Here is a 16,376-nt window from a genome sequence, read left to right as displayed (position 1 = left end):
TCGGTTATTTAAATAGGAGGTTCCCTGGGGGAACTTCTGAGTAACACAGTGAGAATGGAAATCAAAGTCAATCATCATTTCTCAAATTATTATGCCTCAAAAAATGCAATTAAGATGCCAGTTTCAGTTTAATAAAACACATTTCTGAACTCTTACCATATGTACATAGCTTTGTATCCTGTTTCCAGGATTGTAGAAAAGTAAGAGAATTGAAGGGACGCATCGATGCACAGATTCTAGCTGGAATCAGGGTGTAAGCGTTTGTCAAACCCGTCCTGTAGGATCCTGATATGAGTCATAGCAGTTTAGTTTGCCAGTTTAGTATCCCAGCATGCATTGTGTTGAAGGCAGGAAGCCCCCTTGCTGTCTCTCATGTATCTGTTTCCCTGTTTTGTTGTTTCAGACTGACCTTTGACCTTTGAGGGAGCATTTCTGCGCTTGGAGTGATTCCAGGCGGGGGGTTGGGGGGTGGAGGCTGGGGGGGGGGGGCAGCCCGGTCCGGGGATGGACGTGGAAAGCATCCCAGGAGTGAGCGCCTCAACACCCAACACCACAAACTGCACCGTGGCCCCCGGCAGCAGCCCGCAGCTGGGCCCGTTCAGAGACGGGATGGCGGCGGCGGCGGTGGTCGTCCTCAGCCTCCTCACCCTCCTCACCGCGCTGATCAACGCCGCCGTCATCGCCGCCATCTGCACCACCAAGAAGCTCCACCTGCCCGCCAACTACCTCATCTGCTCCCTGGCCGTCACCGACCTCCTGGTGGCGCTCCTCGTGATGCCCGTCAGCATCCTCTACATCACCACGGAGATGTGGACCCTGGGCCAGGTGGTGTGTGAGCTGTGGCTGAGCGTGGACATGACCTGCTGCACCTGCTCCATCCTGCACCTGTGCGTCATCGCCCTGGACCGGTACTGGGCCATCACCAAGGCTATCGAGTACGCTCGCAAGAGGTCGGCCCGTCGCGCCGCCGTCATGGTGGGGGTCGTCTGGGTCATCTCCGTCTTCATATCCATGCCCCCTTTATTCTGGAGGCAGAGGCCCAGCAGAGGCAGCTTCAAGCAGTGCATCATAGAGCACGATCACCTGGGATACACCATATACTCCACGGTCGGGGCGTTTTACATTCCCATGATGATCATTCTTATCTTATACCACAGGATTTACAATGCCGCCAAAACGCTGTACCAGAAGCGCGGGTCTTCTCGGCACCTCAGCGGCCGCAGCCTCGGCAGCCAGAACTCAGTGGACCACTGCCGCGTCTCCCACACGTTTTGCGTGTCCGACTTGTCCAACTCGGATCCCACGCTGCCCACCGACAAACTCAACACCGCCGCCCGCGTCCCGTCCTTTGAGACGGACGCGGACGGGCAAGACGAGAAGAACCAGATTTGCACTTTGCGCGAGAGGAAAGCGGCTAGAATCCTCGGCCTCATTCTCGGGGCCTTCATCATCTGCTGGCTGCCTTTCTTCTTGAAGGAGGTCCTCGTGGGCCTGCGGGTGGTGCAGCCTTCTCCGCTGGTCTCGGACATGCTGACTTGGCTGGGTTACATCAACTCTCTCATCAACCCCCTGCTGTACACCAGCTTCAATGACGATTTCAAGCTGGCTTTTAAAAAGCTGCTCAAGAGAAAAGAGCATGTGTAGGTTTGAGTTTTAAAAAATAGGGGAATGTCTACACCTTGAATTTAGTTACAGTCTACGCAAATACGGAGTGCTGTGTAGTGCTTTTCAAGTAAAACTGAACTATGTGTTTTTTTAAATAAAAATGTTGTATTATGTCTGTGTAGTTTTATTTATTATGTATACGTACACAATGAAATAAATATACAAAAGTAGAGAGTTTACATGTATGTAGGAGAGATGGGGGGAAAGAATAAGTACATTCAATTGCTGTCATTCTTCAGTATAAGAAACCAATCCGGAAGTGACCTCAGCGCTCACTACGTCATACGCACGCTTCGCCCCTTCCTGCCTACGTAGCTACGTCGTAGTGGTACGCGCTGGAGCAGGGTGTGAAGATGGCGGACGAGGAGGCCGAGCAGGACCGCAGTCCTGGGAACGGTATCAGAGAAACTATCGGGGAGCTTGGGCAACGCCTGCGAGAGCTGCGGGAAGTCGTGGTCCGAGAAAGCGGCGACTCTCCGACCCAATCGTCCTCGGAGTACTGCCAGGAGTTCTGCCGGGTGAGTTGTTTCCCCGCTCGCACACTCAAGGGGAGCTAACGAGATAGGGAGACATAACGTTAGCACGGGCATTAAAGGCGCCGTAACGCTGCGTCCGGGCTCGCGGGGAACCCGGGCAGAGCTTTGACTTCGAGCCAGCGGCCGGACGGGTGCGCGGTGGTCGAGCCGCGGGAAATCGGTGAAGTAGAAGAAATCTGATTTAAAATCCGTTCGGTGACACCGCTAGCTAACAGCACGGGCTAGCGCACAGCGGTGTCTGCAGAGGGGGGGGGGGGGGCGTAACGTAGCGTCGCTGACGTAGAAGTCCCTTTAAATGTATTTAGCTACACGCCGTCGCCCGGTCGCAGCAGACCGATACGCGCACAGCTCCAGGTCGGTATGACGGTTCCAACTGCGGCTAGCTAGCTAGTAGCGCCTAGCCGTGTGTGTGTTTGGCTACATGCGCGTGCACGCGAGGGTCCGTGCGGGTCTCTCCGGTCAGCACGCCCAGTGTGCTCGTGGCTCGTGGCCGCTGCATTTTGAGCCACCGGCAACGTGTAATTTTGAAGTTTACTCCTCGGTATGGAAGACGAGCGAGGTTTCGCAGGATCGCAGCACAGATTTGAGTCGATTCCCCCCCGCGATGGATGCTGATGTGTGTACGTGCCATGTTGAACGTACGCGGGTGTGTTTGCATATTAGAACGGCAGAGCTTGAATAGACCCCCACCCCCCCCTCCTGCTGCATGGTGCCCATCAGTATCTGCAGGATTCACTTGTTAAAGAGAGATAGCTGCACGATCTCCAGCAGGAGCAGAGAGGAAGATGTCCTCTGTCTCCAGGGACGTGAGACGTGAGACACACTGTAGTGATGGAGAGCTGCATCCGCTTTGTTAACAGCGACCTGTTTCTGTGTCTAGAAGTGAATTCGTGTGCACATTTGATTGCATCTATTTTCATTGTTATTGTTATACGTGATATTACTCATATTTATGTGTGGGATTGTCCAGCTTTTTAAAGGTTTAATGCCGGGAAGAAAGTTGAAACAAAATAACCCTAAAACCAACCGTTGAATTATTTATGCACAGCACACAGAGATGTTCAGATTATAATGACAGCATAACGGATTGAATAAAACCACACATGTTGTGCTTTGCCATGCCTCGCTTATTACAAGTGCAGCTGAGCTGATAGTAAATTCCATTTGTGTACACGTGTCTTTGTTGTTGTTGTGTATCTGACGAGGTCTTAGAAGAGGGAACTAATAACTGTTTTATTTTGAAAGTGGTATTTTTGCCTTTGTTCTTGTGTGTTCGCCCTTTGTTGAGTTTTTAAGAGCGTTTAATGGTCCAGTAAAGCTCCCAGAATGCAATGCGGCTGGTGGGGGACCGCGTGTGCGTTCAGACACGGAGAACAGAGCGTGTCTTTGGCTTCGATGCCGTTTGCTGCACATCTCTAGACCTTTGTGCAAAAGGTCTGGCTTCATAAGGAGCGAATCCGTATCTGACCTGATCGTGTTCAGGTGCCACTTTATAACCTTTTTACGAGCGTTGAAAGAAAAACATTAAGGTTTAGATTTGTTACAATGAAACAAAGCATGAATGTCCTGTTTAAACAAAAGTACGCGCTCAAGACATGATTTTACTGAAGCCGCCTTTGTTTCATCATTAGTCGTGGCAGAGGTTTTGTCTAAATTATTATTTGTCAGTGAAACCAAACCAGTAATCTGTGTGCTTTCTGTTAATACACATAATAATAATTTCTATTGGTTATGAGGCTTTTATTCACCTGAGACCTGTGGACACGGCACTTAAAGTTTTGATTGGATTTCCTGTTTGTTCAGCCATTTGCTTTTGTTTTTCTTTGTGAATGTCTGTGTTGTTTACATCTGACGTCCCGTGAGTTCATCAGCTGATCACAATGACCTTGTGACATCCTGCAGCGATTACAGCGAAGAACATCGGTGGAGTTTCTCCTAATTACAGTGTGATGCAACCCGGCTTCAAATGGGCCTCTTCTTTTTCTTTTAAACCGGTTTCTAGCATACAAAGCATCTCGGTTCTAAAGATTTGTTATTGTCGGTGGTTTAAATGCTGTGGAGACGCTGACACAGCGCTGCATTGTGGGAATTAAAAGATGTGTGAAATGTTGCATGGTTCGATGAGTGGCTGTATGAACAGAGCAGCTGAGAAGCTGTGACCAAGTTAGTCTTTGTAATGCAAAGGATTTCAGCCCCGCTGTGTGACCGCCTGGTGGACGATGTCGCTGTGAATGACCATGTTCTTCTCTCTCTCTGTAGACTCTGCTGGAGTACGCCGGCCGGTGGAGGACGGAGGAAGAGCCGTTAGCGCTGGTGGAGGTGTACATGGTAGCGCTGCTGAGCTACGCCCAGGCCTCCCCGTACCTCTCGCTGCAGTGCGACAACGTCCCCGTCGTGGTGGAGCGGCTCTCGCTGTAAGTTTTATCGGCCTTTGTTGGTTCTGTCCGAGCTTCGGCGTGTCCTGTTTTTAGGTTGAGACGAAGATGAGTATCGCGTTTTTGTTGATTTCCGGTTTGTCACGCAGGAGTTTTGTGGAGCTTTTGCTCTCTCTGAAGACGGATGTTCCGGATGGCTTATGGAAAGAATTCAAGTCGTGCGTGCAGGTAAAGCCGACCATTTGAAGGCAGATTTATTTAACAAATGTGGAGAATATTCTTAGCGATTATCTCACTGATGGAGTCTTTGCTCCTGTGTTCAGTTTGCTCGCAGTGCGCTGCAGGAGCATGGCATCACCCAGCTGGCCCAGCTCGACGCTCTGTGCCGGTATGACGGCGTGTGGACCGACGCGGTCCTGCAAGGCGTCCTGTCCAACCAGAACCTTCCGACGCAACAAGGTGAGCCCCAACACAGTTCTATTTACCTTTTTAGATACGATTGGCTTTCCCCGCTGCAGCGTGCAGTTGAATCTTTCTGTTCCCACCATAACGAATCGTGTCCAATCAATAAGGAGCTTTGGCATGGAGCCGGGTCTCTGTAAGAGTAAAAAGGTGCAGAGGGCTGAAGCGCGCGAGAGGCGAACATGTTGCTCATCCCTGTTTTTGCTCTCTCCAGTCGAGGAGTTCCTGGTGCAGGAGGGGCTGGTGCTGTTGGAAATGAGAGTGAGGCAGATGATGAAGGAGAACCAGCTGGGGAGGGCTGCGCCGCTGGCCAAGGTGTGCGCCGAGTGTCGCGCCTTCCAGGGGAAGGGCCTCTTCAAGCAGATGCACCTGGTGTGCCTGTGTGGGACCTCTGAACAGGACCAGCTGATGGACGAGGTGAGCACCTCCTGTAACACCCGTCTCCACCACAAGATGGCAGACTAGACTTAAACTCGTGAGGCTGCACACGTTACTTTCTGGGCATCAGATGATGCAGCTTGTTGGTGCTGTTTTCCTGCGTGATGATCACGTGTGATGTGTCCGTGCAGCTTTCCAAGGAGGACTGCCGCGACGTCTTGGAGATGATCTGCAACCTGGAGTCGGACGGAGACGAGAGGGCGGCGTTCAGCTTGTGCTCGGCCTTCCTCACGCGGCAGCTTCTCCAGGGAGACACGTACTGTGCATGGTGAGGAATCCCAGGACACCCGAGCTGATGCCAAAACCAACTAACAGTGATCAGTCCCACAATCTATGCAAGTTCATTCAGCACACATTTAATGAGTGTGTAGTGTTGTTGATGATGCACACTTTCATGATGGTCAGTGTCAGCCTGAACAAAGTGATCAATAGCTATGAGAATGCAGACGGGTGCAGAACCAATGACTTCCGTTTCCTCGGACAGGGAGCTCACTCTGTTCTGGAGCAAGCTGCTGAAGAGGCTGGAGCCGTCGGAGGCAGCCTTCCTCGCCAGATGTCGCCAGATGTCTCTGCTCTCTAAAACCGTGTATCACATCCTGTTCCTCATCAAGGTCATCCAATCAGAGGTCAGTAAACCGTCAGCTGTTATCAAACTGTCGACACAATGAGAAACAAGTTATGTCCCTTTTTTAATTCTTAACTCTGACCTTAAAGAAGTATATTCAGTGTCAGAACTCGGCCCCCGTAAGCTTGACGGGTGGTTCTGAGGCTTTGAGTCATGCACAATGAGGAAAACCGGTTTGGGAATGAAAAGTGAGAATCCTCCAACCTCTTATGCGTCATAATAGAGCCGACGTTTTGTTTGAGCATCATGTTTCAGGCAGATACTCGCAAAATAATGTGGTGTTTTATTTCTTTCTTTCTTTCTTTGGTCATCAGCAACAAACAATAAAAGCAGTCGGCTTTGGATCAAACACTGCGTTACTTTTAGTTTCACTCTTTTCTTTTTGCTCTCCCACTGATTTACTCTTTTCTTCTTTCATAGATCGACAGCGACGGACTGCCGGTGTGCGTTGAAATGTGCGTGCGGGCTCTGCGGATGGAGTCGGGCGACGGGACCACCAAGGCCACCGTGTGTAAGACCATCTCCTGCCTGCTGCCCACCGACCTGGAGGTGCAGCGAGCCTGCCAGCTGACGGAGTTCCTCCTGGAGCCCACGGTGGACTCCTACTACGCCGTGGAGACTCTGTACAACCAACCGGATCAGAAGGTGGAGGAGGAGAACATGCCCGTTCCCAACTCGCTCCGCTGCGAGCTGCTGCTGGTGTTTAAAACCCAGTGGCCTTTCGACCCGGAGTTCTGGGACTGGAAGACGCTGAAGCGCCATTGTCTGGCGCTGATGGGCGAGGAGGCCTCGATAGTGTCCTCCATCGACCTGCTGAACGACACCGAGGACCCCGAGGAAGAGGAGGACCTCCTCAGCCAGGAGGCGCTGAGGATTCCGGACCACCTCCTCGGTGGCACCTACGAGCTGGACGACATAACCGACAGGAGAAGGAAAAACCGGGAGATGAAGAAGCTGAGAGAGAAAGGCTTCATATCCGCTCGCTTCCGTAACTGGCAGGCGTACATGCAGTACTGCGTGCTCTGCGACAAGGAGTTCCTGGGCCACCGGATCGTGCGCCACGCCCAGACTCACCTGAGCGCCGGCGTGTACAGCTGCCCGATATGCACGCAGTCCTTCGCCTCAAAAGACACGCTGCTCCCGCACGTGACGTCGCACGTCAAACAGTCCTGCAAAGAGCGGCTGAGCGCCATAAAAACCAACAAGAAGCTGGCCCACCCCAAAACGGCGGCGCCCGTCATGGCGGCGCTAAAGTCCCAGACTGTTAACAAAGTTCAGGCGAGCGTGGCCTCCGGGGATCAGAACGGGGGCTCGGGTCGGAGGGCTCCAGCCAAGGCGTCCCGGCGCAAAGCGGACGACGGCGACGACAACGTGTGCCCGGTTGGAAAGTGCAGAAGGAGCTTCAAGTTTTTCAAAAATTTGCTGGCGCACGTTAGAGCTCACGGGGACAACAAGGAGGCCAAGTCCTTCCTGGAGATGCAGAGCAAGAAGGTGGTCTGCCAGTACTGCCGCCGGCACTTCATCAACGTCACCCACCTGAACGATCACCTGCAGGTCCACTGCGGCGCAAGGCCCTACATATGCATCCAGCTGAACTGCAAGGCCAGCTTCCTGTCCAACACGGAGCTCTTCCTGCACAGGAAGACGCACGCGCTCTTCAAGACCAGGTGCATGTTCCCCAGCTGCGGCAAGATCTTCAACGAGGCCTTCAAGCTCTACGACCACGAGGCGCAGCACTACAAGACGTTCACCTGCAGCGCTGTGGACTGTGGGAAAGTTTTCCATTCCCAACACCAGCTGGACTTGCACCAGAAAGGTCACGACCGCCAGGCCGAGGAGAGCCCGTCGGCTGAAGAGGACACGCAGCCCGGCCCCTCCCTCATCCAGCAGATGCTCTCCGATCACTGCCCCGTCAAACGAGAGCGTTCCCAAGCAGGCCGGGAACCCGAGAGCGCTGGCGGTCCGAGCAATGAAAGGCTGCCGGCGTCCGCCGAGAACTCGCTGAGATCCTCCCCCCCGGCGGGGGAGACCCCGGGACTGTGGCGAGTCAAACAGGAAAGTGACCGCACGCTTTGCTCCACCACCGGTCGGACGCACGGTTTGAATCATCCTTTCATTCGTCCCGCGAGTTCCCACTTCCCCGACCCGAACGGCCCCGCTTCCTTTAATCACGCGGGCCCCCCCCTACGGAATCAACCAGTACCTCCCTCTGACGCGGATTTAGGTAACGTGTCACGCAGCCGTAATGCCGGCGTCCTGCACGGCCAGCCCCAGATGTTCCCCGGTAGTTTGAACCCCTGCTCGACGAGCTACAGCTCCGACTGCAACCTGCTGTTGCCGGGGCAACAAGGGCCATTGCGTAGAACAAGCAGCAGCAGCAGCAGCAGCCCGATGACATCGTCCCAGAAGTCCATAGAGCCGGCGCAGCCGCTTCCCCCAACGGTCTCCCCTCAGCCGCTAACGGGGAACCGGTCGGAGAAGTCTGGGGCGCTGAACGCCGCCCCCCCGCCGGGCCACCGGGAGCGCTTCCACTGTCCGTTTGAGACGTGCACGCGGCACTACAGCTCCCACAGGAGCGTGGTCAAGCACATGAGAACGATCCACGTGGACTTCTATGAACAATGGAAAGTCAATCGGGTTAAATTCCGCATAAGCTACGCCCCGGCGCCGACCGCCCCAGCGCCGAGCACGCCGACCGCCCCGGCGCCGTCCGCGGGGCCGCTCGCGCCGACCACCCCGGCTCAGAGCCAGCCGGCCGCTGCGGCGCCAGTACACGTTGTCCAGAGGAAGAACGTCATCCAGTCCCCTCCTTATATTAATATGGGTGTGCGGTTAAACTGTTCGGCCCTCCATTCCAATTCCCCGTGTCCCCACAAACAGACCGCGTCCCTCCTGATGGAAAAGGTTTTGAATCCCATCGTCCTCTCGCAGCTGGGAAAACACACGGCCGCGGGGAAGACGCAGTCCCACGGCTCCGCCGCTCCAAGTCGTCTCTCAGCTCCGGGAAGCGAGCCAATTAAAAACTGTGGCTCTTCCCAAATCTTTCCTTCCGGGATGCAAGTGGTCTCGAGCGGTGCCCCGCCGCCACTCGGTGTCCCATCTTGCTCTGTGATTGGCTCAGCTGTGAACACCGCGGCGCAGGGCCTGCAGTCGCCGATTAAGGAAACAGGATCCCGGCCGGTTTTGTCGTCTAAGTACATTTCCATGGAAACGTCTCAACCAGCACAAAACCATATTTCCCCTTATACGTCACCGATGCAAAGCAGTTTGGTCTCTGCCTCCAGGGCACCAGAAAAAAGCAAATCAATGCAAAGCATTACGCAGTCTAACCTCCCCCCCCCACACGGTGTGAGCCAAAACTACAGCCAACCTCGAAAGGGCCCGGCCATCTCTGCAAACCCCCCTGAAAAACAAAAGAAAGCCAGAAGGAACACGAGGGCCAAATGGCCGGCTATTGTGAGGGATGGCAAGTTTATATGTTGCAGGTGTTTCAGACAATTCGACAGTCCCAACTCCCTCGGGGGCCATTTGTCCAAAGCGACTTGTAAACAATTAGAGGAGTCGGAGCTCGGCACCGAGCTGCCGGCGTCCTTCCTCGACCTCCTCAACTCAGAGCAAGCGGTGAACGCGGCGCCGCCGCAGCCCGCCTGCAGTCCGCTCGCCGTTTCCCGGGAGAAGCCTCACCCGTCCGCAACCAACGAATCGGCAGCGGCAAAAGATTACCCCTCCCCCAATTATTTACAGGATGACCTGCCCGTGTGTGACAACGGTGAGACCAGTGAGGACATTCTCAAGCAGATCATGGCTGAATCCAACCTGTCCGAGCTTTTCGTGAACACGCCTGCTCCCCGGTCATCGTTCCCAAACTCTTGCGTCTCCTTTTTAGCCGGCGAGCGCTTGCAGGCGAGCTCCGTGATCCAGCACACAGAAAACGTCCAGGTGAAGCCGGAGGGCGCTTCGTGCGGCGCGGCCCTTCACGCGCAGCCCGGCGACTTCTCTGACCCGCTTCTGAAGGAAAACCCTCCCCTCGCCCTTCCCGCAAGTCTTTCCACGAACCGCAGCGAGGGGTGTCGCTCCGTCGCCAGCGCTCTGGCACGTAGTTCAAACCCAGCGGGGCGGGCGCCGCTACCCGATAGCCGGCCCGGTGCGGCAGCGGGTGGCGAGAGGGCCGAGGCGCAAAGGACGGCGCCCGAGCGCGATGTCAATAAGAGACTGCGGGAGCAGATCCTGGCCGGCCGCTTTCGAAAGACAAATCGCTCGTGCCATTCGAGCCACGCCGACCCTCCCGCCAACTCGCGCGCCGCGTCCTTCGGCCCGATGAGCCCTCCTCCCCCCGCCAACCACGGGCATCGTCAAATGTTCCGGGATTCGCAGAGTCTCGGACCCTCCGAATACCCTCCGATCATCCCGGGGACCGCTGCGGAAGTTGCACAGCTGCTGAGCACCGAGAGCTTCGGCGGTTTCAGAGAGGCCGCCGCCCTGCAGCCCGACGCCCCGGGCCCCGCGCGCCCTCCGCCCAGCGCCGCCGACGACCTCGAGCCCGGCCAGTTATCCGCCGCCCAGCAACAGTGGATGGCAGAAATTCAAAGCGCATTTGAAAGGCTCGACTTAGTCCGAGAAATATCCGAGCGGGAGCCGACACCCGCGGCGCTAAGTGCCGTTCACAAGACCTTCATTAAGCCGTTCGCCTGCGAGAACTGCGCGTTCAGCTCTGCGTCCAGTGAAGCGCTGTGGAGGCACCTCTCCAAAAACCACAACTACTCCATCGAGATGGTGAACGCGGTGAAGAAAAAGTACGGCATGTACGCTCCTTTCAAGTGTCAGAGATGCAACAAGCGGTTCACCCGCAACTCCAACCTGCGCGCCCACTACACCTCCGTTCACAAGTTACCGGCCAAAGAGATCGCCGACCTGGACGTAGTGCGCCGAGAGGCCAACGCTGCCGCCGCCGCCGATCTCCAAAAGCGCCTGGCGGCTCCGCCGCAAGCCCCGACGTCCGCTTCCCTCCAGGACGCGTCGCAGGCGTTCGCGTCGCTCGCCAACGTGGACGCAACTAATCCGGAGTTTCCAGGTGACGATCGCTTCATGGTCATCCAGCCCTCGCAGGCCGCTCCCACCCACAACCGAGCGACGAGTCCGCCGGCGCCGGCCCACGCCTCTGGGCTGTTGGCGCCGCAGTGGTCGGATCAGCAACGCCACGGCGTGACGCAGGTCTGCGGCCATTCGCCCAAAGTGCCCGCTCCTCTCGCAGGGGCCCCGTCTCCCGACCGGCGATACGCCGAGGCCCCGTCTCCCGACCGGCGGTCCGCTTTGGCCCCGTCTCCAGAAGAGCCACCTGCCTTCGACGGGCTCGAGGCCGCGGTCAAGCCGAGCGCAGACGTGATCAGGAAGTCCAAAGAGAAGAAGCCCCACTCCAGGGCGGCCACGAGTCCCTACAGACCGTACCGCTGCGTCCACCAAGGCTGCGTGGCCGCCTTCACCATCCAGCACAACCTGATCATGCACTACCGGGCCCTGCACCAGTCCGCCCTGTCGGCGCTGGAGGTGAACAAAGAGCAGGAGCTGAGCGACTGGCAGGACGTGGACTCCACCACGGACTCCAACGAGGAGGACCCCGAGGCCGAGTTCCCCCCCATTGCCGAGTTCAGGTGCCAAGTCAAAGACTGCTCCCGGGTTTTCCAAGAGGTTTCCAACCTGCTGCAGCATTATCTGCAGCTGCACGGTTTTAGCCTGGAGAAGGTCGGCAGCCTCCTGTCCGCCATCCAGCTTGGCAAGTTCGCCTGCTGCCAGCCGGGCTGCGCGGCGTCCTTCACCGCCGCCTGGAAGTACATCGCGCACGTCAAGGAGCAGCACAAAGACATGAAGCTGGCCAAGCCGGAGCCGTTCAACGGCTCGTTCAAGTGCGAGATCGAAGGCTGCGACCGCACGTACGCCACAAAGTCCAACATGCTCAGGCACTTCATGAAGAAGCACGAGGACCTTTACCGGAGCAAGCTGAAGGGCCCGCCGATACAAGAGGAGGGGGTCAAACCCAACGCAAAGACTCTGCATTACCAAATCACCAAGACAAGCAACGGGAAGGAGAACATTGAGAGCAACAAGAAGATCCTCCAGAAGGCCAGCAACAACCGGCGAGTGAGCAAGCTGCAGACCAACCTCTGGACTAAATACGGAAAGCCCTCCTTGAAGTCGACGGTGGAGGCGTCTTCGCTGTGCACCAACGTGTTCCCCCTGCAGTACCCGTGTATGATCAAAGGCTGCGACTCCGTCATGCGGTCGGAGCGCAGCGTCCTGAAGCACTACGTGGGACACGGCCTGTCGGGGAAGTACCTGGAGCAGCAGAGGAGTCACTTCATCTTCTGCAAGAAGTTCCCCCGCCAGAAGTGCCGGCCCATCCGAAGCGACGACTCCAAGTCGGAGAACACCTCCGACATGTCGGACGGCGAGCTGTCGGCCGAGCCCGGCCTGGAGGGCGGGGTCGGCGCGTACGGCTACTCCAAGCCCGTCCTGCGCAAGAGGGCCTCGGCGCGCTCCCCCGCCACGGTGTTCGAGAGCAAACTGTCCACGGACGAGAGCTCCAACGGCTCCGTGGTGATCAAGCGCAAGCGGGGGCGCCCGCGGAAGCTCGAGAGGAAGTCGGTGAAGCGCAAGAAGATGCCGCGCACGACCAAGGTGGCGGTGGCGTACAGCCGGGACGACGAGTCCGACGACTCGTGCCGCGCCGGGAGCGCGCCGCTGGCCTCCTTCAAGCCCATGGGGTTCGAGATGTCCTTCCTGAAGTTCCTGGAGCAGTCGAATAAGTGCGAGCACCCGCTGGCGGCGAAGGTCGGCGAGACGTGGAGGAGGACGTGCGGCCTGAAGGACACCTGCGTCCGCTTCACCAACCGGCAGAACATGAAGTCCCTCAGCAGGGTGAAGATCGTGATAGACGGGGCCTTCTCGGGGGTCACCGACCTCATGCTGAGACAGCTGCAGGACACGCGGCCCACCGTGGTGCTGTGAACGCGGCGAGAAGAAAAGACTTTTGTTTTTTTTAAAGCGGAACCTCAGGACCAGAATGAGTAGAACTCTGCTGCAGACTCGTGCCCTACGTGTGAAATGTTCAACACATCCAGCTATTTAAGAAAAACACAAAAAACTTTGAATTATGCTGTATGATCTGTAGATTTTTTTCTTTTTTTAATGACTTATAGCATGTTATTTATGGACTTAAAAAAGGCTCCTTGGACATTGTTGAGATGTTGGTGACTTTTCGGTGTCTTGATAATCCCTGTGGGACGCAGAGACGGATTGTGCTGTTGTGTAGTTTGTGATTCAAAGGTGTTGATTATTGTGCGTTGCTTATGTCACCCGCTGCCACCAGCAGTCTTGATATTAAATGATCAGTTTTTTTACAATCAGTTTGACGTATTTTTCATCATTTTCACCATTTTTTCAGACGCACTGCATTCTGGGAGTTTACTGATCGTTGTGAACCCTTTTTGAGGGAAAGTCTTGAATCAAAAAACAAATAAGGCTCAAACCTGCAGTCACATGAATTCTAAGGATACTTTAAATTAAATGCTATTTGCTTATCTGAGCTAAACCTGAAGTTAGAACACTTTAAAGGGAAGTTTAATATTCTGGAAAATTAAATGTTTGGTCCTCGATACTAAGAAAACATTGTGTTCACTTTGAAGATGACAAAAGGAGAAGGTTTAGTGCTGTATATATTAATTTATTATTTCACATTGCATAATGAATAACATGATCTAAAATGTTAAATCGTTAAAATAAACTGCTTATACGAAGAACGATCAAATGTAATCTGCACGTGTCAAGTTGTGCTAAATATTACTTTAGACTATAAACGGACAAATATAAAGCTAAATCATCGAACAATGGAATATATGTAAACTATAGCTACCATTTATGATAAGACCAAACAAAACGTTTGCTCCCTTTTTAATATTCTAATTGATGTGATTGGCTAACGGCTAACCGAGCTACAGTGTGTGTGTGTGTGTGTGTGTGTGTGTGAGATCATTTAGAACCAGTCAATGACTACTGGTAGATACAGTTTAGATGGATTAAATGTACTTGAGTTGGTGTGGTGGGAGTCAATTAAGTCAGGTCCAAAAACACTGGATCCTACATTTCCCACAATGCAACGTTAGTTTATTATGATTAAGTTCCCTCCAGAGCGTCAGCATGTTGAAATGAGGAATAAAAAGTGTGATATTGGAAGAAGGCCAACAGGGAAGTGTTTGTGTGACTTCCGCCCGGTACTTTATACTTTACAGTTAAAATGATTCGGTCTCTTAAATAGTAAATGACATCCAATCTGTTTGACACTTTACAGCACAGATGTCTATTCTCCCCCCCCTCCCCCCTTTAGGACTGGACGGTCTGGTTCTCAGCGCCCCTCCCCTCCTCCACCTGCGGGTCCACCCTCTCCTCCACCTGCGGGTCCATCCTGTCCTCCACCTGCGGGCCCATCGCGGGCTCCGCGGACGCGAACCCGTCGCCTCTGGAGACGCGCGCGCGGGCCCGGCCCCCCGCGGGCACGTACCGCCGCGTGAAGCACTTCCACAGGTGCTTCCACACGATGTAGGCCAGCTCCGCCAGGTTGAGGACGATGCACAGCAGGGAGGTGGCGCCCATGATGTAGAGGAAGACCTTCTTCTCCGTGGCCCTGGCGATGAAGCAGTCCTCCGTGTTGGGACACGGGCTCTGGCTGCAGCGCAGGCGCGTGGGCACCGCGAAGCCGCCGTACACGTAGTAGAAGGCCAGCAGGGAGCCGGCCTCGAAGCTCACCTTGAAGACCAGGCTGAGCACGTAGGTGGCGAACAGCCCCCCGTCCAGGCTGCCTTTGTCCCGGTACAGCCGGCGGTGGTGCTTCTCCTCGCGGTGCTCCCGGTAGGCCACGTGCAGGGCCACCAGCAGGGACGGCGTGGACACCGCGATGAGCTGCAGGGCCCACAGGCGCGCCTGCGAGATGGGGAAGAAGTGGTCGTAGCAGGCGTTCTCGCAGCCGGGCTGCCGGGTGTTGCACACAAAGTCCTTCTGATCGTCCTTCCACACGTGCTCGGCCGCCGCCACGTACACCAGGATCCGGAAGAGGAAGACCACGGAGAGCCAGATGCGGCCGATCACCGTGGAGTACTTGTTCACCCCGCTGAGGATGTTCTCCAAGAAGCCCCAGTTCATCTTGTCCTCGTGCTGCCGAGGACACACACACACACACACGTGGGATCAAATGAAGGGATCTGTTTTATATGGACACACAGTTCTAATGAGGACCTGATCCATTTCTTACTAATCCGTCACCTTTAATATACATTAAAGATTATTTGTTTTAGGTACAAAAGTACGGATGCTCAAGTCTAGAAGACATTGAAGGACATTCACCATCTATTAAAAGTGGAATCCGTTTCTGTCTGTGTAGAACCACACAAACACAGATCTGATCTGATGGTGTATGTGAATTATGCAGCTATTATGGGGGGAGCAGTAAATAATAATCATATAACCATATGGAATATAATAATGTGGTCTTATAAGCCACTGGTGCATTAAGATTCAATACCAGAACTTGTTATTTAAATATATATAATACATCCTAATTATCAACGACTGAGCATTTGACATGTTTTTACAGATATTCGGTTTATTGTCTGTCGGACACAAAGCACAACGAAAGCGCTACGTCATCACGTGCGCGTGAGAAACTCTACATGTTGTATGTTATATGTATATATATATATATATGTATATATATACATGTATATGTGTGAGGATGTGACGACTCACCGGCGGGGACCCCCGGGGTTCCTCCTCCTGTAGCAGCGGGTGGTGTCCGGCGCTGCGCTGCGTCTCCTCCACCTGTCTGCACACCTGCGGGGGGGGGGGGGGGGGGGCGCTGCGCCACACCTTAGCCAACCGCACGCACACGCACACGCACTCTGTGTTTGGTTTTCATTGTGAATTACAAAAAAAAAGAGAACTGCGTCTCCTTGAAATCATCTGCTGCAGGTACGGGGAGGTGTGTGTGTGTGTGTGCGCGCGCGTGTTGACACAGTCAACAAACGTCCCCATGGAGTTTTTCCAGTGTAAATACCAGCTGCTGGGTGCCGGTTTCGTTGTGGCTCAGTGGGGGGGGGGGGGGGGGAACACGCAGCATCCTGTGTGCGCGTGCGCGCGGCTCTTCCTCGCTGAGTCAGATCGCGTGTCCGCGCTGCTGAATATTTCACGTCCCGGTGGCTCGTGTCTCAAATGTCGCTCCGTCCCCGTTCG

General features: G+C 54.7%; 3 protein-coding genes across 4 annotated transcripts; 2 read left to right on the top strand and 1 right to left on the bottom strand.

Annotated features, from left to right (window-relative positions):
- The first annotated feature begins 504 nt into the window (after window positions 1–504).
- On the top strand, window positions 505–1,777 carry htr1e (5-hydroxytryptamine receptor 1E). The gene has a single exon (XM_040160578.2). It carries the CDS (start codon window positions 505–507, stop codon window positions 1,642–1,644), a length of 1,140 nt encoding a protein of 379 aa, XP_040016512.2. The 3' UTR covers window positions 1,645–1,777.
- Window positions 1,778–1,978: 201 nt separating this feature from the next.
- Window positions 1,979–13,501, top strand: znf292b (zinc finger protein 292b). Of its 2 annotated transcripts, XM_040160577.2 has the most exons (9): window positions 1,979–2,183; window positions 4,461–4,615; window positions 4,726–4,804; window positions 4,900–5,035; window positions 5,253–5,455; window positions 5,608–5,744; window positions 5,961–6,102; window positions 6,522–11,354; window positions 11,385–13,501. In XM_040160577.2, exons 1-9 carry the CDS (start codon window positions 2,019–2,021, stop codon window positions 13,101–13,103), a joined length of 7,569 nt encoding a protein of 2,522 aa, XP_040016511.2. In that variant the 5' UTR covers window positions 1,979–2,018; the 3' UTR covers window positions 13,104–13,501. The 2 variants fall into 2 exon arrangements, with proteins under 2 accessions (XP_040016511.2, XP_040016510.2); XM_040160576.2 differs by having other exon boundaries at window positions 6,522–13,501.
- A 296-nt stretch (window positions 13,502–13,797) lies between these two features.
- gjb7 (gap junction protein beta 7) lies at window positions 13,798–16,054 on the bottom strand. The gene is made up of 2 exons (XM_040160579.2): window positions 15,894–16,054; window positions 13,798–15,302 (listed from the first exon to the last, which is right to left on the bottom strand). The coding sequence occupies exon 2, from the start codon at window positions 15,288–15,290 to the stop codon at window positions 14,475–14,477; it is 816 nt and encodes a 271-aa protein (XP_040016513.2). The 5' UTR covers window positions 15,291–15,302; window positions 15,894–16,054; the 3' UTR covers window positions 13,798–14,474.
- Window positions 16,055–16,376: the final 322 nt, after the last annotated feature.

Source organism: Gasterosteus aculeatus, chromosome 18, assembly GCF_964276395.1.
Source record: "Gasterosteus aculeatus chromosome 18, fGasAcu3.hap1.1, whole genome shotgun sequence".
NCBI lineage: Eukaryota > Metazoa > Chordata > Actinopteri > Perciformes > Gasterosteidae > Gasterosteus > Gasterosteus aculeatus.
The sequence above is the reverse complement of the archived record's forward strand: the minus strand, read 5'-3'. Positions and strand labels throughout refer to the sequence as shown.

Excerpts from the sequence above, each read along its gene's own strand:
- htr1e (XM_040160578.2), top strand. The coding sequence starts at position 505 with ATGGACGTGGAAAGCATCCCAGGAGTGAGCGCCTCAACACCCAACACC.
- znf292b (XM_040160576.2), top strand. The coding sequence starts at position 2,019 with ATGGCGGACGAGGAGGCCGAGCAGGACCGCAGTCCTGGGAACGGTATC. Across the intron at positions 2,184-4,460 it reads ACTGCCAGGAGTTCTGCCGG|ACTCTGCTGGAGTACGCCGG; the intron begins GTGAGTTGTTTC and ends CTCTCTCTGTAG. Across the intron at positions 6,103-6,521 it reads TCAAGGTCATCCAATCAGAG|ATCGACAGCGACGGACTGCC; the intron begins GTCAGTAAACCG and ends CTTCTTTCATAG.
- gjb7 (XM_040160579.2), bottom strand. The coding sequence starts at position 15,290 with ATGAACTGGGGCTTCTTGGAGAACATCCTCAGCGGGGTGAACAAGTAC.